This window comes from Bos indicus x Bos taurus, chromosome 26 (genome assembly GCF_003369695.1).
Source record: "Bos indicus x Bos taurus breed Angus x Brahman F1 hybrid chromosome 26, Bos_hybrid_MaternalHap_v2.0, whole genome shotgun sequence".
NCBI lineage: Eukaryota > Metazoa > Chordata > Mammalia > Artiodactyla > Bovidae > Bos > Bos indicus x Bos taurus.
In genome coordinates this window covers 24,132,768-24,153,778 of record NC_040101.1, presented here as the reverse complement: position 1 = coordinate 24,153,778, position 21,011 = coordinate 24,132,768, and the positions used below count along the sequence as shown (strand labels likewise).

General features: G+C 41.2%; 1 protein-coding gene across 4 annotated transcripts in view; it reads right to left on the bottom strand.

Annotated features, from left to right (window-relative positions):
* Positions 1-21,011, bottom strand: part of SORCS1 (sortilin related VPS10 domain containing receptor 1) — a 576,537-nt gene that overhangs the window by 188,069 nt on the left and 367,457 nt on the right. For all 4 annotated transcript variants that reach the window (XM_027528998.1, XM_027528999.1, XM_027529000.1 and 1 more), the window contains exon 4: positions 12,700-12,858. In XM_027528998.1, coding sequence (XP_027384799.1) covers positions 12,700-12,858 — 159 coding nt within the window. The remainder of the gene's footprint in view (positions 1-12,699; positions 12,859-21,011) is intronic.

Below are 21,011 nucleotides of genomic sequence, written 5' to 3'. Positions count from 1 at the left end.
CCACAGGGGGACAAACAGCTTGGGGGTGGGCAAGAGTGAGATCCACCAACTGTGCTTAGGATTCTTAATCGACAGCAAAATAAGAAGGGCTGGAAGAAGGCGGATATGAGAGCAGCTCCTTCTAACTTTCATCTTCCATCTTCTTACCTTTCACATTTTGGCTGAATCGCGAGCAGAACAACGTCTTTTTTTTTTAATAGAAATTCAACTTCCTTGTGGTGATGCAAAAGCTTGCAAGCACTGTTGTCCCTGGAACGTCTTCTCAATTGTTCTAAATCAGATCAGTGCAGCCCCTCATTTTATAGCATTAAGACAGGGACCTATTGGGAATTTTCTTTTGCAGCTCGGAAATCAGTGCAAGGATATCATTTGGCAGAAGGTAAGGGTGATAGCATGTTTTAGTCTTTGAAAGTGAAAGCTGCTCAGTCAGGTCTGATTCTTTGTGCCCCATGGACTGTAGCCTGCCAGGCTCCTGTGTCCATGGGGATTCTCCAGACAAGAATATTGGAGCGAGTTGCCATTTCCTTCTCCAGGGATCTTCTCATCCCAGGAACTGAACCCAGGTCTCCTGCATCGCAAGCAGATTCTTTACCATCTGAGCCACCAGGGAAGAGTTTCAGTCTTTGGCTGATGGGTTTGGATGCTTTCACCACAAAGGTTCCCATGGTGATTTTCTCATCAGGAGGCAGGTCCTGGGTCTCCTCCACAAGGTCTCCTGCAGAGGCTTCCAGGTTGGAGGAACACTTCCTGCGGTTGGCTCTCTTCAAGGCTGCCTGGTCCCTCCCCTCTGTGGCTCTGCCCTTAATAGCTTCAGAGGCAGGAGGCTTGCAAATTGCCTTTCCTGAAAAGGCTGACAGAAAACCCTGCCAGTTCTATTTGATCTGCCTCATCCTAATACCACCCTGGGGATGGTCTGGGTACAAAGCACTCAGTCACCTCATGACTCTCCAGTTCTCACTGCTGTTACTGCATTCTTTTTAACAAGAAAAGAGATGGGGCCTTGAGGACTTTCAGTAAATTTATAGTGCCAGCCCTGGGGCATTGCAAATATCAAGCTCCTTCCTCTACTAGCCTCCACAGGAAGAAGAGGAGCAATCCAGAGAAATCCATAGTCTTCAGAGATGGGCTCTGATGCTCTGGTTGCACAGCAAAGGAGGCCAGAGTACACTCTTAGTGGGAAATCACATCATAAGGGACCTTAAGCTTCACCCAGTTCTGACACAAGTCTTCTCCTTGGCTAGTGGGGACAGGAATAGTTACAGAACCATGATGACCTTCCCAGACCAGCTCCCCCACCTCTAAGAGATGCAAGTTCCTCAAAGAAAAGGCTAACTTCTCAGCATCTGTCATACATGAGATGTAGTAATGTGTTATATTTTGTCCAGATTGCTGTGGTGGCTTATGTAAGACAGTAAAAGCAGGAAGTCTCCCCAAGTTCTCAAGGTGGGACTGGGAAAACAGTTAAAATCTCTCAGTATGACAATGTGAGGAAAGAGTGTTCCAGGAGAAGTGGGTCAACCTGAGCAAATAAACAGACAGAAAAAGTGAAAGTGAAGTCACTTAGTCGTGTCTGACTCTTTGCGACCCCATGGACTGTAGCCTACCAGGCTCCTCTGTCCATGGAATTTTCCAGGCAACAGAACTGGAGTGGGTTGCCAATTCCTTCTCCAGAGGATCTTCCTGACCTGGGGATTGAACCTGGGTCTCCTGAATTGCAGGCAGATGCTTTACCATCTGAGCCACCAGGGAAGCCTGAAAAAAAAGTTAGAGCGGTGTCTTTGTTCTTCTTTGTTCTGTCAACTACGGGAGACCCAGCTTGGCGGGGATGGGTAAAGGAAAGTGAAGTGGGAGCAGAGGCTATAAACACAGCCTGGGAGCAGGTTGGGTGGAGGCAATCCAAGCAAACTCGTGGGGAGCTAATGGAGACGGGACTCAACGACAATGAAGTCAAAAAACAAGGGCCCCCAAAGCTTTGCTGATGGAGTGAGCAGGAATGATGACCAGTCACCAGCTCCATCAAATTCTCCCGAGGTTGGATTTATCAAACCTGTCACTGGCCAGCCCCCAGCTGGCAATGAAATCTGTCACATGCCTCACAGTCCTGTTTGGCAGGATTGGGGGATTAAACATACGGAACTTGGGTGGGCTGGGCAGCAAGGGTCAGTAGGTGACAGAGGACCAGGTCAACTTGTGGCCATTTCCTGTGCTCCCAGATCTGGGGGTACTTAGGGAAACTTTCAAAGGGAATCTTAGCCTTAAAGGTTCTATAATATAGATGTAGAAATAGAGAGTAGATAAAATAATTAGATGCTAAGCATCTATATCACAAATCCCCCATATCTAGACACTGACAGGAAAAAATGAATAGCTCTCAATAACCATGTAATTGTCCCATTATTCAAATGCATAGATGATGAAACTTAGCAAGTTTTGAGAGATAAAAATAAGCAGGAGGAAAAACTTGTTGCTTGGAACATATTGGAAGTGTGCTTACATAAGACAGATCCATCAGCCGTGTGGAGATGGGACAGAGGGGAGAGAGCAGTTAGCAAGTGGCTGAGCAGAGCAGGGAAGAGATGGGTGCCTGGATGAGCAAGGGCCCCTAGATGTGGGAAGGAGGCAAGGGAAGAAGAGCAACAACAATAATAACAATAAACAAAATTTTAAAAAGAAAAATTCTGACCAGGACTGAGCATAAGAGAGGGTCATTTCATTTAGGTATACTTATATATATACACACACATACATGGGTGTGTGTGTGTATTCTATTTCAGATTCTTTTCTATTATAGGTTATTTCAAGAAAATGACTATGACTCCCTGTGCTATACATACACAGGCAACTATAAATTTTGTCTTAAATGTGAATGATGGGCTTTAGAGACTTTTCTAGAATATCTAAATATTTCATCTAACCATTCCAAGGACTACTGATTTATTTTTATTTATTTCATTCCAGTTTTTAATTTTTCATTGAAGTATAACCGGTTTACAATGTTGTGCTAGCATTTGGTGTATAGCAAAGTGATTGTTTTATTCATAAATACGTTCTTTTTACATACTCTTTGCACTATAGGTTATAACAAGATTTTGAATATAGTTCCCTATAATATATAATAGAAGTTTATCAATTTTATATATAGTAGTGGATATCTGTTAATCTCAAACTCTTGTTTTATCTTTCCCCCACTCCCCTTTGATAACCATAAGTTTGTTTTTTTATATCTGTGAGCCTGTTTCTATTTTGTAAATAAGTTTATTTGTGTCATTTTTTAAGATTCCACATATAAGTGATATACGATATTTGTCTGCCAGACTTACTCTACTTAATATGAGAATCTCTAGGTCTATCTGTGTTGCTGCAAATGGCATTATTTCATTCTTTTTTTATGGCTGAGTGATTGTATCTGTGCATGTGTGTTTGTGTGTGTGTGTACGTGTGTGTCACATACCTATCCATTTGTCGATGGACATTTAGACCTCTTCCATGTCTTGACTGTTGCAAAATGTGCTGCTATGAACATCGGGGTGTATGTATCTTCTTTAAAACAATTCTGTTTACTTTTGGCTGTGCTTGGTCTTCAGGCTGCATGGGCTACTCCCTAGTTGTGGTACATAAACTTCTCATTGTGGTGGCTTTTCCTGTTACAGAGCACAGGCTCTGGGGCATGTGGGTTTCAGTAGCTGCAGCACATGGCCTCAGTAGCCGTGGCTCCCAGGCTCTAGAGCACAGTTGAGGCACACAGGCTTAGCTGCTCTGTGGCATGTGGGATCTCCCCAGATCAGGGATTGAACCTGTGTCTCATGCACTGGCAGGCAGATTCTTTACCGCTCAGCCACCAGAGAAACCCCATGAAGCGTATGTATCTTTTTGAGAGTCTTTTCTGGATAAATGCCCAGGAGTGGGATTGCTGGATCATACGGTAGTTCTATTTCCAATTTTTAAAGGAATTCCATACTGTTTTCCACAGTGGCTGCACCAATTTACAGAAGGAGTCACTTCTGAAAGCTCTAGTCATTTTGCTGGGCAAGGGGAAATTTTACACATAGACCACTGGGACCAGAGCTGGTGCAAGGTTGGAGGAGGTGAGCAGGGGTCACAGTGCTTGTGACACAAGCTGGCCTGCTGAGTCACGAGGGACTGTTGGCTGCCCGGGAATCAGCCAGGGACAATTCCCTTCTTGCTCTCCCTTCCTCTGTTGCCTGATCTTCAAACAGCAGTTTTCCCTCTGCTGTGAAACTCAGCTTTGAAATGCATACCACAGCATCTGTCAGAGGGAACAGGTCTCACAGTAGGTTGGACATGGGGAAGATGGTTAAAGAAAATTGAAAAAAAAAAAAAAGGCAATTAAAGAAAAGAAAATATCACAATGGCTTTTCTAGGGAGGCAGTGTTTGGTGCAGTGAGGACAGAGTATGAAGAGAATCAAACCTGGATTAGACTCCTGGCTCTATCAACCACCCTGGGGAATTTTCTTAACCTTTTGGAGCCTCAGATTCCCCAAATATTAAATAGGCATAAAGATAAAGTCAATGTTTCATGTAAGAAAGAAGTTGAGGAATCAATGCGAAAAGCCTGGCAGAGGGCTTACTACGGAGTGAAGGGTCAGTGCTAGTTCTCAGCCTTTCCCCTTCCTGCTGATCATTGCCTCCAGCCTGAACTGCCCACAGACCCTGAAAAAAACAAGGAATGGCAAGGAGAAGCAGGTGTGACTGCTATTTTCTTCCTGACTTTCAGGAAGCAAGGAAGGATCCTAGACAACACTTCCATGTCCCTTGCCTCTGAGGTTGGATACCGCTTAGCTTGGCTGCTCCTGGAGTAGCTGAGGCCGTCTGACTTTGGACCACAAGTCTTATTCTGGGACATTTTCTCATCAGCAGGCAGGCACTGAAATTAAGCAAGTCAGACGAGTGAGAGCCTTGCCGATTTGAATTTGTGACTTTTCATCTGATACTATTTTACAGTACAGGATCTGGTCATTTCAGGAGGCTGGTTTCTGACTTCTGGTTTCTCTTCCTCTTGCCAGCTATGAGATCCTGGCTGGGCCTCTGGGTCTCTTAGACCACTGAATGTGCCATTTATAATTTGTATTTATATCCTCTTATGCTGAAGAGAGGAAGTTGGACAAGGTAACATTGAATTTTTTTTAATATGAAATTCAGAGTAATAAATTCACAAAATGCGTCTATTTATAAGGCCAAGACTTCCTTCTCCCCAAACCACTCCCCTCGTGGCAACACTGTTGGTTACAAACACTCTTGAAAAGGAAGAATACAGGAAAATGTCAGTGTTATTGGATTTCTAAAGGACCACTCTGAGAGACAGGTTTAAGAAAGAGGTCCATGTCCTCTTAGGATGTCAAATGTCTTTAAAAGTTCCCCAGACGGATGCCTGGATTTAAGAGGCATCTTAATCCATTTAGACAATTGGTGGTTAGAACAGATCAAAAAAGCTAGCTACAAAATACACAAGCAAAAAGGTAATTTATTTGAAATAAAGTAAGCTCAAATAGCTACCAAAGAGCATAATTCTGTGTGTCCAAACCTTAGCCCTAATCGCTCATTTTAAAATGTCTATTTCTCCTAATTCTCGCAGCCTGTTTTTTCAAAGTTGGGAATAGATAGATCAATCTGCTTTATGTAGCAACTGAAAAATAATGATACAACCTGGTGAAACAAGTTAGCTAAGGTGAACACAGGCCTTCTGTGTTTGCATAGGATGACATTTCAGCTTGAGAATTTGTTTTATAAACAAGCATTGGGGTTGACATTTAGCAAGCTCCCTGGTTTCCAGTCTAATTGCCAGTTTTGTACTTGGATACTTAAATTACTAACATATTCAAGAGATTAGAAATCAGCTCTGACATTGGGAAATTTCAATCACATGGAAATATTGCCAAAGCAGCATGGCATATAACACTGTACATATTTCTTATAAATAACTGAGTGCCTTTTTACTTAATGCAGTGCCTTAGGAAACGTGATGGCTTTAGGTAGGTATCAGTCTCCTAAGTGTTTGTGCTCCTGCAGAAATCATTTGAATATCCCCCGGGGGCTGAATTTGAAGGATCTATTTATATTTTATTTCAATCTTGCCCTTTTGACATGAAAGGGCTGCTAGGTCTATTCAAAAACAAATAGAGTTGCTGTGAAGGCAAATACTTTAATATTTAATGGCGTACTGCTATTATAATCAATATTTTCTTAGGACCAAATATCGGGTTCTTGCTTGCTCCATTCATTCTGGTTCAATGGTACCTTTTAGTGACTAAGAGTATAGTCAACGTTGACTAAAGTGTCTATAACTTCTCGTATGTGGGGAAGACAATCCTGGATTACTGCTAAGGCAGCCTTGTGTCTATATCTCGTTGGGCCACACCAGGTGGCTCTCTCTCCTAGGTCTTTGAATAACCATGTGCCAGGCTCTGTGTTGAGTGTTTTGCATACATTATCTCAGCATCTTCAAACAGTCCTGTGAGCCAGGTACTATTATTACTTCCATTTCACAGTTGGAGAAACTCTAAAAGTTAAGTGACTTGCTGAAGGTCACACAGCCATTCGCAGGGCCTGACAGAGGAGAGAGCTGATGTTCCTGCCTCACTTGCTGTGCTTTCTATCACTGGTGAGAAACTAATATTACAGAGTTTTGGAAACTGCTGACATCTCTTGTCTTGTTGAGCAGTCATTATTTCCCAGGGAATTTCTAGCATTCAAAGCAGTTGTGATTAGCAATGGCCTCCTGTTAGTGCCCAGTCAGGAAAAGTAGAAAGGATTAAAATAAATAAAAGAAAGTGTTGTTTTTGTTTGTTTTTTAAGAAATACATATAAAACTGTTTAAATAAAAGTTCTGGACTCATATAAAGAAAGAAAAGAGAAAACTAAAAGCAGTTCTTTTAAAAATGTACTATTATGCAAGTTACTAAAATTCTATTGTATGCCCTCAAACATACTTGCAGTATAATTTTCCTTTTCTATCAATATATGATTTTACTCAAATTCAGTCTTCATTTATATAGAGAATGTCTCTGTTAATATTCAGGGTTTCAATTCTTTGTGAAAAGGGTGTCCTTATCAAAACACGTTCTCCTCCTTAACAGCTGTGTCTTTTGTATATCCTACACATATTTACCAAAATCCTGAAGGTGAGGCCACTCTGCAAGCCTGAAGATTTCTCATTTAATTCATAAACTTTGATAGTTTGTAATATAAAGGAGAACAGAGATTCTGAAAGCTCCCACATGGTATTACTTGGACTGTTGACTCATAGGGCTTAGGAACAAGTGAGACCATACAAACTCATGAATATTCTAGAACTGCCACTAAATGAACAGTGACCCACCAAACTGTCCTAAAGGTCTTGTCCTCCCTCCACAGAATTGATCACTTATTTGGATGCATTTTTTTTTTTAATTCACAAAACAACCGAACACCTCCTGAAATAAAACTGACAGGAAGATCCACGAACAAGAGGAAAACAAAGATGATGAGAAAGATGGAGAAATAAGAAAAAAAAGTGATTTAGGGACTAATACAAGGCAGCAGATGAGGTTCACTTGCTCTGCACAGTTCTCTGCTTTAAGTTTTTGAGTTCGTTAAAAACAATTTACAAATATCACATTTCAAACAAAACAGAATTAATCCTCTCGAAAAACTCTGAAAAGTCTGATGACATCAGATGAGTCTTTCTTGGTGTCAAGAACAGTAGGCTGAAGCTGACCAAGACCCCCCACCTCGATCCACCCACCCTCCTAAATGCACACCTGCTCCCCAGTCTCCCACAGCCCAAACCCAGATGCTCCGTTCAGTCAGATTCCTGCTTGTCTGTGGAGGAACTGAGTTTGTGGCCTAGAAGGACATGGGCATCCACAGGGTGGGGAGAAGAAGCTGGCTGTAGAGGATGGGAGAAAAGTGATTCCTTCTGCTCATGGTCGGGGCAGCAGGTAGGTCTGCAAAGCTGCCCAAGGAAAGGGCCTTGCCAGTCTCAATAAGCCAAGCCAGAGGGTTTCTCCTCCCCAGCAACCAGGCAGTCTGAGCCCGGGGAGTGTTCACATTGATTTCACAACACTGCAGACCCTCCCCTGTACAAATCACTCCTCAGTGCAACCCCTAACAGACAGGCCTCGAGCCCAGCGCCCCAGGATGGTCAGCAGAACTGATTTAGATGCCTATTCTTACAAATTCCTATTTTTTCTTTCCTTTCAGTCACATCTGCGTCTTGTTTTCTCTCATTTCCAATGTTTCCCAACACATCATGTTTAGTGAGGTGTTTAAGACAGACTGAGAGATGCTGTTGGAGGCAATGTTTTATAGCAGAGTTTGTACACTAGTTTATTGCCAAATTAAAATAAAGATGTAATCTGGCAGACTCGGCCAGCTGCTAAGCCTTGCTTGGGTGGTTTCCTGCACTGAGGCAAGAGGAGGCAGGGAAACATGGAAGGAAGGGGAAGCTCTGTGTCCTTGTTTTCCTGGCTGCTCGGTTTCCAAATGCAAAGACACGAAAGCTATGAGCAGAATGTTTGGTCTGCCTACCACTTAATTACAGAAATAACAAATAAATAAAGGAGTGTGAGATGGGGGGTGCTTCTGGAATAAACACCTCAGAATTCTTCATGGCATCCACAGTGATTCACCGCTGGTTTGTAAGAAGCTGAAAGGGTGTGACTGTACGTGACGGGCTTACCTTGGCCCATTTGGCACAAACTTTCCATGATGTCTATAACACTTATTTTTCTGAAAAATCTCAGGGCTTTCGAAAGGCACAGCCTCATATTCAGAGGCCAGGGAATCTATCACCTGTGTCTAGACCACGGAAGTCCCCCAATAGGGCTTTTTAAGAAGGCAGGTTACTTCTTTTAGAGCTTCAATGGGTCTCAAGCCTTTTCTCTTCAATTATTCTAGTGGTGGCTGGAGAGTCACGTGCTCATTCAAGAAAACTTTTACCTTTTAGCAACCACCTAGATACTGAATATCACAGGTAGATTTCTTTATCTAAGAAAATATAAGAAAAAAGGCTAAAATATCAAAATATCCTGGTTTTATGGATTTCAAGGGCATTTGGCTATACACATTTCTCTCTGATTAAAAGCTTTTCTTTTTTTTTTAATCTGGCTTCCTATGGAATTGATGGCCAGTAAAACTCTATCTTGGGCCAGAAAGGACAATCTGTTCAACCAAACTCTTTCAAGTCCCTTAAAATGCTCACATCAAAAAACCTCCGCTGAGAGTCCAGACACTCAAGATGAGTTGCAGTCAGGGCAGAGCGCCGCGGCCCATATGGACTCTCTCCTGTGAGCCAGAGATCCAGACTGTGTCCTTGGGGCCCTCAAAGCCTCATTCACGGAAGGAGAAAGCAAGCCATGGCAGGAAAATAAGGGAAAAGTAAATGTGGCTGCATCTTCAAAAGAGGAAGTATGCTTCAAAAGTCTGACAGCCAACGATGGGAGAGAGGTGAGGAGGTCTGTGCACAGGGGAGCTCTAATGGAACTGCCACCTCTGTGCTTTCTAACCCAGTCTTTCACCACAGACTGATGGGAAATAGCACTCAGCAGAGTGAATCCCAGCACTTAAGCCACCATCTTTGCTGAGAGCTCTGCAGCAGCAGTGACTGTCAGACACAGTGATGAGCAATACTTACATGGAAGAATGAACGTTCCTGTTTCCAAAAGTCACTCACCTGCCAACACCGGCATGGGCCCCTCGCTGGGGCCTACTGCTGCCTCTCATTGGAGCTAAAAGCTCTGCGATTTGTGGGTGACTGACAGCTGCTATTTCCATATCACTGGCCCACTGGAGTGGCCACACATCTTCTCCACTTGACTTTAGGCCAACTCCACCAGCTCATCGGATGACTGCACCCCAATCCCCTCATTGTTAATGGACCACTTCTCATTCTGTGATTCAAATCCTGGCATATGGAGCCCTTACCCAACCCCTACTTCTGTTAGTGGGTTTCTCATAATTCTTTGTTCCCAGGATCATCTCTCCTTCCTTCTCCTCTAGAGAAACAGAGCTTAGCAGATAGGCTGGCTTCCACCCCTTTGGTGATATCTCCAGACATCACCATCCATTCAGTAGAACTCTACTAAGTTTTATACTCAGATTCCAGTTGCCTAACTTAAACATGTGATACTAATGACTGTTTTCCCCTTTGGGGAAAAATCTTCTCAGATTTTTGATTTGTCAGCTACATAGAGAACAAAGACTGTTAAGGCTTCCTCTACCTATAAAATGACAGAATTCATTCGATCTGGTCCAGACCAAGAATTCAATGATATCACCCTAACTGGTCTTGGTTTTGACCTCATATTGCCTCAGTTCATCGTAATTCTACTGCCAGGTTAATTTTTTGTAATCTATAGCTCTGAACACATAAATCCACTGACCAAAATGTTCAAAAGGCTCCTAATTGGAAAAACAAGAATTATTTTTCCTAACAGTCTAAACAGTTAAAAAAAAAAAAAAGATTGGGTCCAGGAGTACATGCATAATTAACTTTCCATAATTTCAGTTTCAGCCAAATCAACATATTCATGATCCTGTTAACATGAGTTTTCTAACTATACAAACTTACATTATTGTTTATGACATTCCTCTTGTGTAAAGTGTGCCTCTCCAAAAAAAGAAATATGACATATTCATTAAAGTCCAGGTGAAATCATTTTATAAGACCTCCATCTCCTAAACTTTGGGCTGCCAGTTTCATAGAATCCATCCAGCTAACTCTGATTGGGTTTCTACTATGTGTGAATGAAGGCTCTCTCTGCCTTGTTAGTCCGTCTTAGACTACTGAACTCATGTGTGTTTATTTTCTTCCCCTAGGTTGACCAAATGCTTCTCGATATAGCTATTTTATACCAACAATGCACCACACTGAGCACGTAAAACAGAGCCTAATCTTTTTTCAGTCTCAGTGGAAGTGCACCTGCAATTATAAGTACCCACACAAACACATTTTAAGGCAAAGAAGGCTGACCCCAAGTTCCATACATTGGCTGAGTAGGGCTCCCACACGCCCTAACTCTCCAAGGTAATTCACTCTGCCACTGCGGTCATGGGGCCGCTGTCTGAAGTGCTGGCACATGAAGGGTTACATTTTTGGCCTTTTCTTCCAACACAACTGCAAAGATGCAGAGTTTTCACTCAGCCAGGTGAATCTGGCCCTCACTGTGCCTCTGGCATCAGGGGAAAATTAACCAACTGTCAAATACAATACAAAAGCCCAGTGGATTAAATGTCTAATACTCTGTGTTCCGAGCTGCTCAGCTTTGCCTCTGGTAACTGCACCATCCTGTACCAAATGCATGGTGGCTTGACTCCAGGAACGCAATTGTACATTCTGCTGAAAGGGGAGCCAGGCTGCTCAAGAGGAAAAAATACTCATTGCAAATCTTTTCTATTTTTAGGCTAATGTGATTTTATTTGGCAGTAAGGGCAGCATGAATAAAACTCCAATCCTAAGAATTTTAATTTGCCTCCTCAAAAAATGCTCATGTCACTTAGAGACCTTGAAAAATTGCTAGTATCATTCCTCTCTCGTCAGGAAGAACCCCCACATGTCTATACCAGTCCAGATGGATAAAATCCTCAAACACCCTCCTCACTCAGCTAAGTCCAGTATTTCTTTAAATATATGTCCTTTGTAACTTACAAGTCCTCTAAAGAGAATGTTCAGAATGACCTCACTGAACCATGCATTTCACAAAAAGCGTTCCAATATTTTAGCTATGTTCTTTTTGACTTTTTTTTTTTTAGGTTTTCTCTCACATTTGCCTCTGTATATTTTGTTTCTTCTAATTCTAATCTGATTGTATTTGCTCTTGTCAGCCTTATAGTCTACCTGAAAATGTAAGTTCCTTAAAAGCAGGGGCTATATGTATTTTATAACTGTAGCCTGCTAGGCTTCTCTGTCCATGGAATTCTCAAGCAAGAATACTGGAGTGGGTAGCCATCCCTTCTCCAGGTGATCTTCCTGACTCAGGGATCGAACATGAGTCTCCTGCATTGCAGGTGAATTCTCTAACATTTGAGTCACTAAAGAAGCCCAACTGCAGTACAGAGTACATGATATATTTTACAGTATTTATCCCATAAAATACATATACATATTGCCATGCACTTGCATATACACATAAATATACAATAAACATAACATGCTTATAACATACAATTGCATAACATCGATCAATGCCTTCTTAAAAAATAGACTTATCCTTCAGCCTAACCACCAAGAGAAGAAAAGTCCTGGATTACCTGATTATGAATGTCATCTATGTACATTTCTGTCACTATTTTAACAAGTCGCCAGCTATTGCTCTTAACTCTTTCAGAGCCATCCTGCCCTTTAAGGCTCTGAGAAAACCTATGGGGTCCTTTACAAACATGATTATATCTCACACGCACAAAACTGTCTCAGATTTCATGGGGGTCTGGGGCTGTTGATGGACTGAAACTTCCAGGTAAGAACTGCTTCTCCACAACATCTTCCTGGTCTAGCTTTTCCTTTGCATGCTGTTTCAGACATTTGCACAGCTCAGACAAGCAGCCTGAGATCCACATTCCTGCTCCTTGCCCCACTGGCATAGGGGTCAAGCGCCTGCACATAACAAGCCTGACCACTGAGAAGAAATACAGAGATGACTAAGTGGTTGTTGTTCCCTAGGACAACCATGCACCACTGTCTCGAGCAAGGTGATCACACTCACCTTTTGGTCTTGGCTGTATGCCAGAATCCAGTCCTCTTGTTTGGGGTGGAAAAGTAAGCTCTGGATGTAAAAGTTCAGCCGGTATTTTTGATAGGTTGCCCCTTCATCCGAGCTGATCAGTAAACTGCTCTCAATCTCTGGGTCTGTGAGCAACATAATCTGTGGCAGATTATGGGAAAGAAAAGAAGAGAAAAGTAAATTTACAAAGCTTAAAGATGAGCTAAATTTTTGACAAGAAAGGGAAAAGGAGCAGGTGAAGAACAATTGCCCAAACAATGACCTTGAATGTCAGGGTCACTCTCCTGCCTTGGACCAAGGTCATCAAAATGTTTTCACCAAGAAATGAAAGCGACAGGACAAGTTGAAAGCAGAGGTTGGAGTGGGTGGGGGGTGGTGGGTGAGAAGAAATGGAGGAGTGAGTTTTCTTTCCTCCCATAGGGCTCCTTGACCCCCTCCCCAAATGTTATTTCCTTAATCTGAAATATTTTCTATTATTCTCCTGATCTCAACCCTCCTTCCTTCGAGCCCTGTCTAGTCTCCATTTGGGGGGATGAGAGAGCAAGACTTGTCACTGGTATTTGTGAGAAAGGTGGAAAGGAATACCAACAGGAATAGGATTGGAGTCCATTAGATCGTTCTCTTATTACAAGCCCTTCTTGATAGGGCCCACATGGGTTCTCACTGACAAGATGGCTCATTATGTTGACCTTGCAAACAAAGAATAAATCACAGTGATCCTTGAGACTGACCAAATTGCCCAAATGGCATCCTGTTACCTCACTGGTGCCTATCTTCTCAAAGCTGATAGACCACCAGATTCCAGACCTCTGGCTACGTGACCATTCCTTTAGAGAATTTTTCATTGGTGGGGACTCCGTCAGAAAGGAGGATGCTGGTTCTCCTTAAGGGCCAGTCACCCTCTCTTTTCCCTCTAATAAATTTTCCTTTTCTTGCCTGACTGCCCGGCTCGCTCTCTTTCTCTGCACTCGCCTTACACTTCTATTCATATTAACAATGTCCCACATCATCCTGCCTTTAGCCTGGTTTTCTGACTCTTGAGTCAAAGGCTGTGTATTCAAATGCCTTCTCTGAGTATTTATTTGTTGTCTATATACTTTCTTTAGAAAATAAACTCCATGAGAATAGTGATACTTGACATTTCTCTGGTTTTATCCCCGACAGGTACATTCCCAGCAGCTAGAATGAGGTCCAGCATATATTATATACTCAATAGATATTTACCAAATTAATGAACATGAGTTAAAGGGATTGATGAAAAGAGTTTTCAGAGTAGTCACAAAGACTTAGAAAGATGCTCAGAGCAGTTTGAACAGATATAAATGGAAGTTCCATGGAAAAAAAAAGTCATTGAATGCCCTCTCCATCTTTAGCCTTTGACACCAGAATACACTAGACCCATGTAAAAAGTCACAGCTCCAGAGGCTTGGGATTTTCTCCTTTTGAGGGTTAACCTTGGCCACAGCAGTGTGAAGAATCCACAATGGGAGCAAGATGAGGAGCTGCCCTGTAAACTTCTTTTTATTCTCTCATTTTCTGCCTCTAGGAATGTGATAAGCACCTCATTCCAGACTCTGCAGGTTGCCCTTCACTCAAAGTGCGCACCTAACGCCTCCAGACAGGTGGCCTTAATGCTACCCATGGACTTCTTCCCCATCAACTTATTAATTGGCACTCTCCGAGTTTGGTTCAGAGAGGCATGAAAGATGTGCTTAATGTGTGGCCGTATGAAGAGAAACCTCAGCAGCCGAGGGTTTAAAGATTACCAGCTGAGGATGCTGCATTCCAGGGAAACCAGAGACAGAGAAAGAAAAAAAAAAGAAAGAAAGAAAAAACTAGAGCCCTGTCATAAAAGAGCTGAGTGTCAGGCAAACACACAGGGCTTTCTCAGGCATTGGAGGCAATCATATTAAAACCTCAAGATAGTGTCATCTTCCAAAGACGTGTCCTGTCACGGCAAATGGTACATAAGGACCGCACACCAGACACACTCAGCTGGAATGTGTTTATATAATCAAGGATGGATTTCAGGTTCCTTGCTGTTTTTCTCCCTGCCCTTCTTGAAGAGGGGAACGGGATGTGGTGGAATGAGCGGAACGCCAAGGCTGTCAGCCCCTGTCTGGACAAGTTGGAGAGCGCACACAAAACTGGAGACTAATTGCCTCTCATCCTATGTTCCAGTGAAGCCACTGTCCATCGAACAGAAATCCTGACAAAGTTATAGGTTTCTCTGTCTTGCAGTCACCAAGCAGACAGTGTTCCCCCTTTGGATGGCTGGTGTGGAACCAGCAGATAATCTGCTAAGTACAAACTCCTGTGGCATCATTAAAGTCTATTGTATGCATTAAGCAAGGAGGATCAGATGGTTCCTAAATTCACAAGAATATTTCCAGGTGATTTCCTATTTACTGACACATAAAAGCTGTCATTTTCTAAATAACAAATAAGTCATCAAATGATCATATTGCTTTGTGTCTCCAACCACAATTAACAATAATATATAACAGCCTTTTGCACTACTGCCAGCAAGTAATTTCCATGATAATATGAAGAGGTTCAATTTTATAGAACATCTATTGTCTCAGGCAAGGTGATTTTCCCCCTCTGATTTTCTATTTCTCTGTAAAGCAGAATATGTTTTACTCTCTTCCCACGAGTGTGGATCCCACCACCTGCTTCTCTTGGCAGACTACTTCATCAAAATAAAAACCCTGGGCCTACAGAATATACTGATATCAAGTTGCTTTTTATTTATCATTTATTTAGAATATTTTGATACTCATTTATGCTCTGAGTCATCTGTATGAGATATTCTGTATCCAAGTAACGGGATGGGAGAGGTAAAATGATGCAAATATTTTCAAACATATGGATATTTAATATTAAATAAAACTGCTGGCTTCTGTGTTTTTCTCCTGGGTGTGAAAAATATGTAGGTCAAAATCTCATAATTTCTATACATTCTTACATAAAACCCTCTGTTTGGGAACTTGACACTTCAGATATTATAGAAGATGTCAGGAGATCCCTCTATAAGAATTTTAGATATATCTGCACTACACAAACTTTCCAATGGTTCCTCTTTCATATCTCTGCTTCAATTTACTCAAAACAAACAGGTCAGTCTAGATCCATTTTTATTTAGTCATTTTTATTGCAAAAACAATTTTGTAAAACTGCCAGTAGAATTCAAAATAAGTGAAAAATGCATTGACCCTATCCCTTCAACAAGTTAAATTATGTTTGTGCCCCCTTCTACTACTTCTATATCCACAGCTACATATCATATCATGGATTGAATTTTTCATTGTTTTCCTTTTTTTCATTTAGTATTATTACCTATATTCATTTCTACCTGAACAATAAAATTACAAATGCATATACACGTTAATTAATACACACCACTGTATACAATGTATTTCAATTAGTTAATCACAACCTTCAACACAATTAGGTTACAACTGACTCAGTGGTTGAACCATAGAAAGCACCTGATGAATTATTAACTGGATTCAGTTCAGTTCAGTTCAGTCACTCAGTCGTGTCTGACTCTTTCTGACCCCATGCACTGCAGCACGCCAGGCCTCCCTGTCCATCACCAACTCCCAGAGCCTACTCAAACTCATGTCCATCACGTTGGTGATGCCATCCAACCATCTCATCCTCTGCTTCCCCTTCTCCTCCCACCTTCAATCTTTCCCAGAATCAGGATCTTTTTCAATGAGTCAGTTCTTTGCATCAGGTGGCCAAAGTATTGGAGTTTCAGCTTGAGTGCTTCCAATGAATATTCAGGACTGATTTCCTTTAGGATGGACTGGTTGGATCTCCTTGCAGTCCAAGGGACTCTCAAGTCTTCTCCAACGCCACAGTTCAAAAGCATCAATTCTTTGCCGCTCAGCTTTCTTTATAGTCCAACTCTCACATCCATACATGACTATTGGAAAAACCATAGCTTTGACTAGACGGACCTTTGTTGGCAAAGTAATGTCTCTGCTTTTAATATGCTGTCTAGATTGGTCATGTCTTTTCTGCCAAGGAGCAAGCGTCTTTTAATTTCATGGCTGCAGTCACCGTCTACAGTGATTTGGGAGCCTAAAAAAATAAAGTCTGTCATTGTTTCCATTGTTTCCCCATCTACTTGCCATGAAGTGATGGGACTGGATGCCATGATCTTAGTTTTCTGAATGTTGAGTTTTAAGCCAACTTTTTCATTAACAGGATTAGTGGAATCTTATTATTTCAGTCTTCAAATTAGGATCCTTCAGTAATTATATTTCCAACGAGTTCAGGTTTGTTCTGTCATTTTGTAGGTTATGAAAATTAAATATGTTAATAAGCAAACAAAGAATTTAAGTAAGATCTAAATAGAAAATGTCTAACCCATTTGAGAAAAAAGGATACAGTGTAAGTAATAAGTGTGATCCAATCGTTAGATGTAAATGATGCCATTTACAGATAAAGTCCTATCTTCTCAAGAAGGTATTCTACTAGGAAATATTATCAAAATAGTAACTTCAAATTAGTGACTATTCTTCAAAAAATAATCAATTATATTCCTTAAATGTGGTCAGTGATCCCTGTTTTTGTCAGTTTACATTGGTTCTTTACCTTCCTTTGGCTCTTCCTATTAGTTTGAATAATAATGTTTTGCTATGTTTAATCCTCTACATATGATATGTAGAGTGATATGATCTGAGTGATAGAACTCTAAAAGACCTCTATAAAAGGCATGACTCCAAAGTCAACAGGATTCCTGAAGTGAGCTCTCTAAAAGGAGGACTTATTTGCTTAGCATAAAGCTTGATCCATAGTAGGTCCATACATCTTTGTAAATGAACAATGAATGAGTCCTCTGTGTCCTTGGATCCCTGTGCCATTGAGAGTTTGAGTCTCTTAAACAAGTCCCTGCTTTCTACTTGGAAGCAAAGAGGGTAGAGACATCAGGAAGAGTCTGTCTTTAATAGGAAAGTAATTAGTCTGTTCAGATCAGCCCATTAGTGATTAGAACCAGTTCACTCATGCCTTGGAGGGCGCACTGCATGCATTACAACTATAGACGAACTACTTTCTACAGCAAGTCAATAATGGCGACAAGGGCTTACACCACCCAACGCTAAGCAATCATTCATCAGCCACTTCAGGGGGAAAGAAGAGACTGTGTGTGCTTTTCCCAGAGGTGACAAATGAACATGAAATGCAAGTTATAGATTTCAAATATGTCACTTCTCTCTTTTTTTGATATTAGTCCCCCTGAAAGCTCAGTGTCATCAAAAACTAAATGTCTCTGTGACTTGCTCCAGATTCAACTTATGGCTACATGATGTACTTCTACAAAAGGTTGCCTCGCAGCTTTCTGATCCTTCCAAGCGTCTACTCAGGACATTCCTAAGGAACGTCCTCCTATTTTGCTCACCCGATTCTTTTCCTAGGTGTATGTTGTTCTTAGATTTGCATCATATACCTGTTAAGGCAGCATGGAGTTAATAAGAGGCAGCTGGAGAAGGAAATGGCTACTCACTCCCATATTCTTGCCTGGAGGATTCCACGGGCTACAGTCCATGGGGTCGAAGAGTCAGCCATGACTGAGTGCCTAACAGACACTCACAACCACTAGGCATGTATGTTTCCCCACCATTTCCTTGGTCCTTAAGCAAAGAGTATTTATTTTATATGCTGTTCACTATTCATTTGCTTGTTTGTCACTCCCTTGCTGTTCATAGTAGAACCAAGAAGAGGGAGTGCACCGGTGTCATCTGTTTCTTTGCCCAAGGCTTACTCAGATCCAGATGCCCATGTCACAGGTGCACAATAAATAATTTCCATAGTGATAATGACAATGACCAAGAATAATAGCAATGGCAGTGATTGGGCACTCTAGTTATCTAGCCACTCTATTCAAACAAAAATCTATAAAATAGTGTAAGAGGCTATTTGCAAACCTCTGGCTCCAGTTTAAAAAACAAATTAAGTGAAATGTAATCAGAGCAAGTGAATAATAGGTTGGCCAATGTGGATGGATGAGTTGAGGGTGAGAGCAACAAGTGCTTAGCAACTGGCAGCTGTTTAGAGGACGGTATTAAAGAAAGTCATACAGGCTTCCAACATGACTCGTGAAACATAAATGACAGGAGCATACACAATAGTGAGAAAAGGAGAGGAAAGTGATGAAAAAGAAAAAGGTTTAATCAAGTAAACACTGTCAGAAGTGAGTCTGTAGAAAGATGGACCCAGCAAGCAAATACTCGATATGAGTCCCACTCTCACCCTCTCCCATGAACTCAGCAAAGCTCAGCTCACGTTCCTTAACCCACCCATGTTCATTAACACAAGGGAGAGTCATCCAATACTAAAAGGCCAAGAGACCACTTGAGCAATAGATCAGCTTCCTGTGACCTGCAGTATGGATTCAATGAAATTGCAGAGAAACTTTTTCATTGTATTCTTTAAGTTTACTTTTAAGCTATTTTTTTCTTTAATGAAGTCTTTTTACTTTAATAAAGACTTTGATGTCTCAGGGGGGATAAAGGGGGTTTTCGAGAAGTGTATCCAACAAGTTCAGCCCTTCATACTTCTCTTAATCGAAGACCTACTACTTATTATGTAATGATAGCAATAATTCATTCAGCACTCATTTTGCCAAACCCCGTGAGGTACACAGAAGAGTAAGATTCACCAGTAATAAAATATGTGTTATACTTCTTGGAAGACAATTCAAGAAAGAAAGTTTATAGAAGACTGCTTCTGATTCTCTTGGGACTACAGACAACAACCCTCTCTTCTGAGCTAACTCAGACAATCTCAAACTAAAATACACCATTTCACTGTGAGACTATGCTCCCACTGCTATGCCCCTCTGCATGCACAGAGGAAGGCTGGTATGCAGGTCTGAAGGTGGGGAGCCTGAACCACACGCTTGTTTTCCACAAGAAGCGCCACGACCAAATCCTAAACATGCCCCTTGTCAATGTTGCTGTGGATGTGTGCACTTCCTCAGAAAAGAGAAAGAAGGTGAGTTCAGTGAATCCCATTCATGCCATGAGAAGAAGAAAAAACAAACCATAATGTGACAAACCAATAATCACAATGTCTCATGACCCCTAACCGCAAAGGCAGATTTGAGTTTCATTTCTGCCATATTGGTTAAGCCATTTTTAAGAGCTCACTATTCAATCTCATTCTGAGCCTCCATTTCAGCATTGAGGGTAGGGATACTACACACAAGTTTACATTCACTGAACATGTGCTATGTACCACACCCTCCACTAAACTTTTAAAACACAGTACCAGTACCTCATTAGACTGTTAAAATACTTCAGACAGATATTATGTGCATGTGACAGATGAGGAAAGGAGGCTTTGAGGAATGAGGTGATTTGTGCAAGGGCACACAGCTAATCAGTGGTAAAACTGTTTATGGGGTCAAATAAGCCCATCTGTGTGAAAGCAAAGTTGAGTTTTGCACCAATGTTACCATTAGTACTTCACAAAGAATGTCACATTTAGTACTGAATGTTCAGATAAAATAAAATGGTCAAGTTCAAAAAAGAAAGAAAAAAACCTTGTATTACAAATATCTCATGACAATATTGTGTAGATGGGAAGAAGGATGGGACAATAAGGGACCAGGACTTAAATACTGGAGTTTCAATAACAAGATGATTGGTAAGATATTCTTGAAAAAATATAGAAAATTTGGGGAGGGGCTTTAAATATAAATCTACTGAAGCAAAATGCCCAGTCCTGGCTCGCACTCAGATATTTTACAATGGTGCTGGCCTCCTTTATTCTTCAGCATCACTCCTCCATAGAAATGGATTTATGCTTTATTAGAATAATGGGTGAAAAAATAAATTATAGAAATGGTCAAAAAAGCCCTGATCGAATGACAGTACAGCTTGTTCTCAAAAAAGTTTACGCTAAAAGCCAATAAAAACCATTACAATGTAATGTAATTTTCTTCACAAACAGACCCTAAGTCTAATTGGCATTTTAAAAATAAACTACCTTTGCTGGAGGGAGAAATTGCTATTATCATGCTAAGGGTATAGTAGAGCATGAGAACTATTCACTGATGCTAAGTATTGTGTCATCTACTTTTTTTAAAGGTATTTTAAAGGAAAAGAATGATGTAAAAATTTGAGAGACATTTTTATTTTTGCAGTCACTATGGAGACTGATTAAATACCTTGAGAATATTTGCGTCAACTTAAAAAACCGCAGCATTATCCATAGCCTCAGCTCAAACTCAATCAGAATACACTTCCATGGTCATTACAAGTCCCAGAGTAACTTCT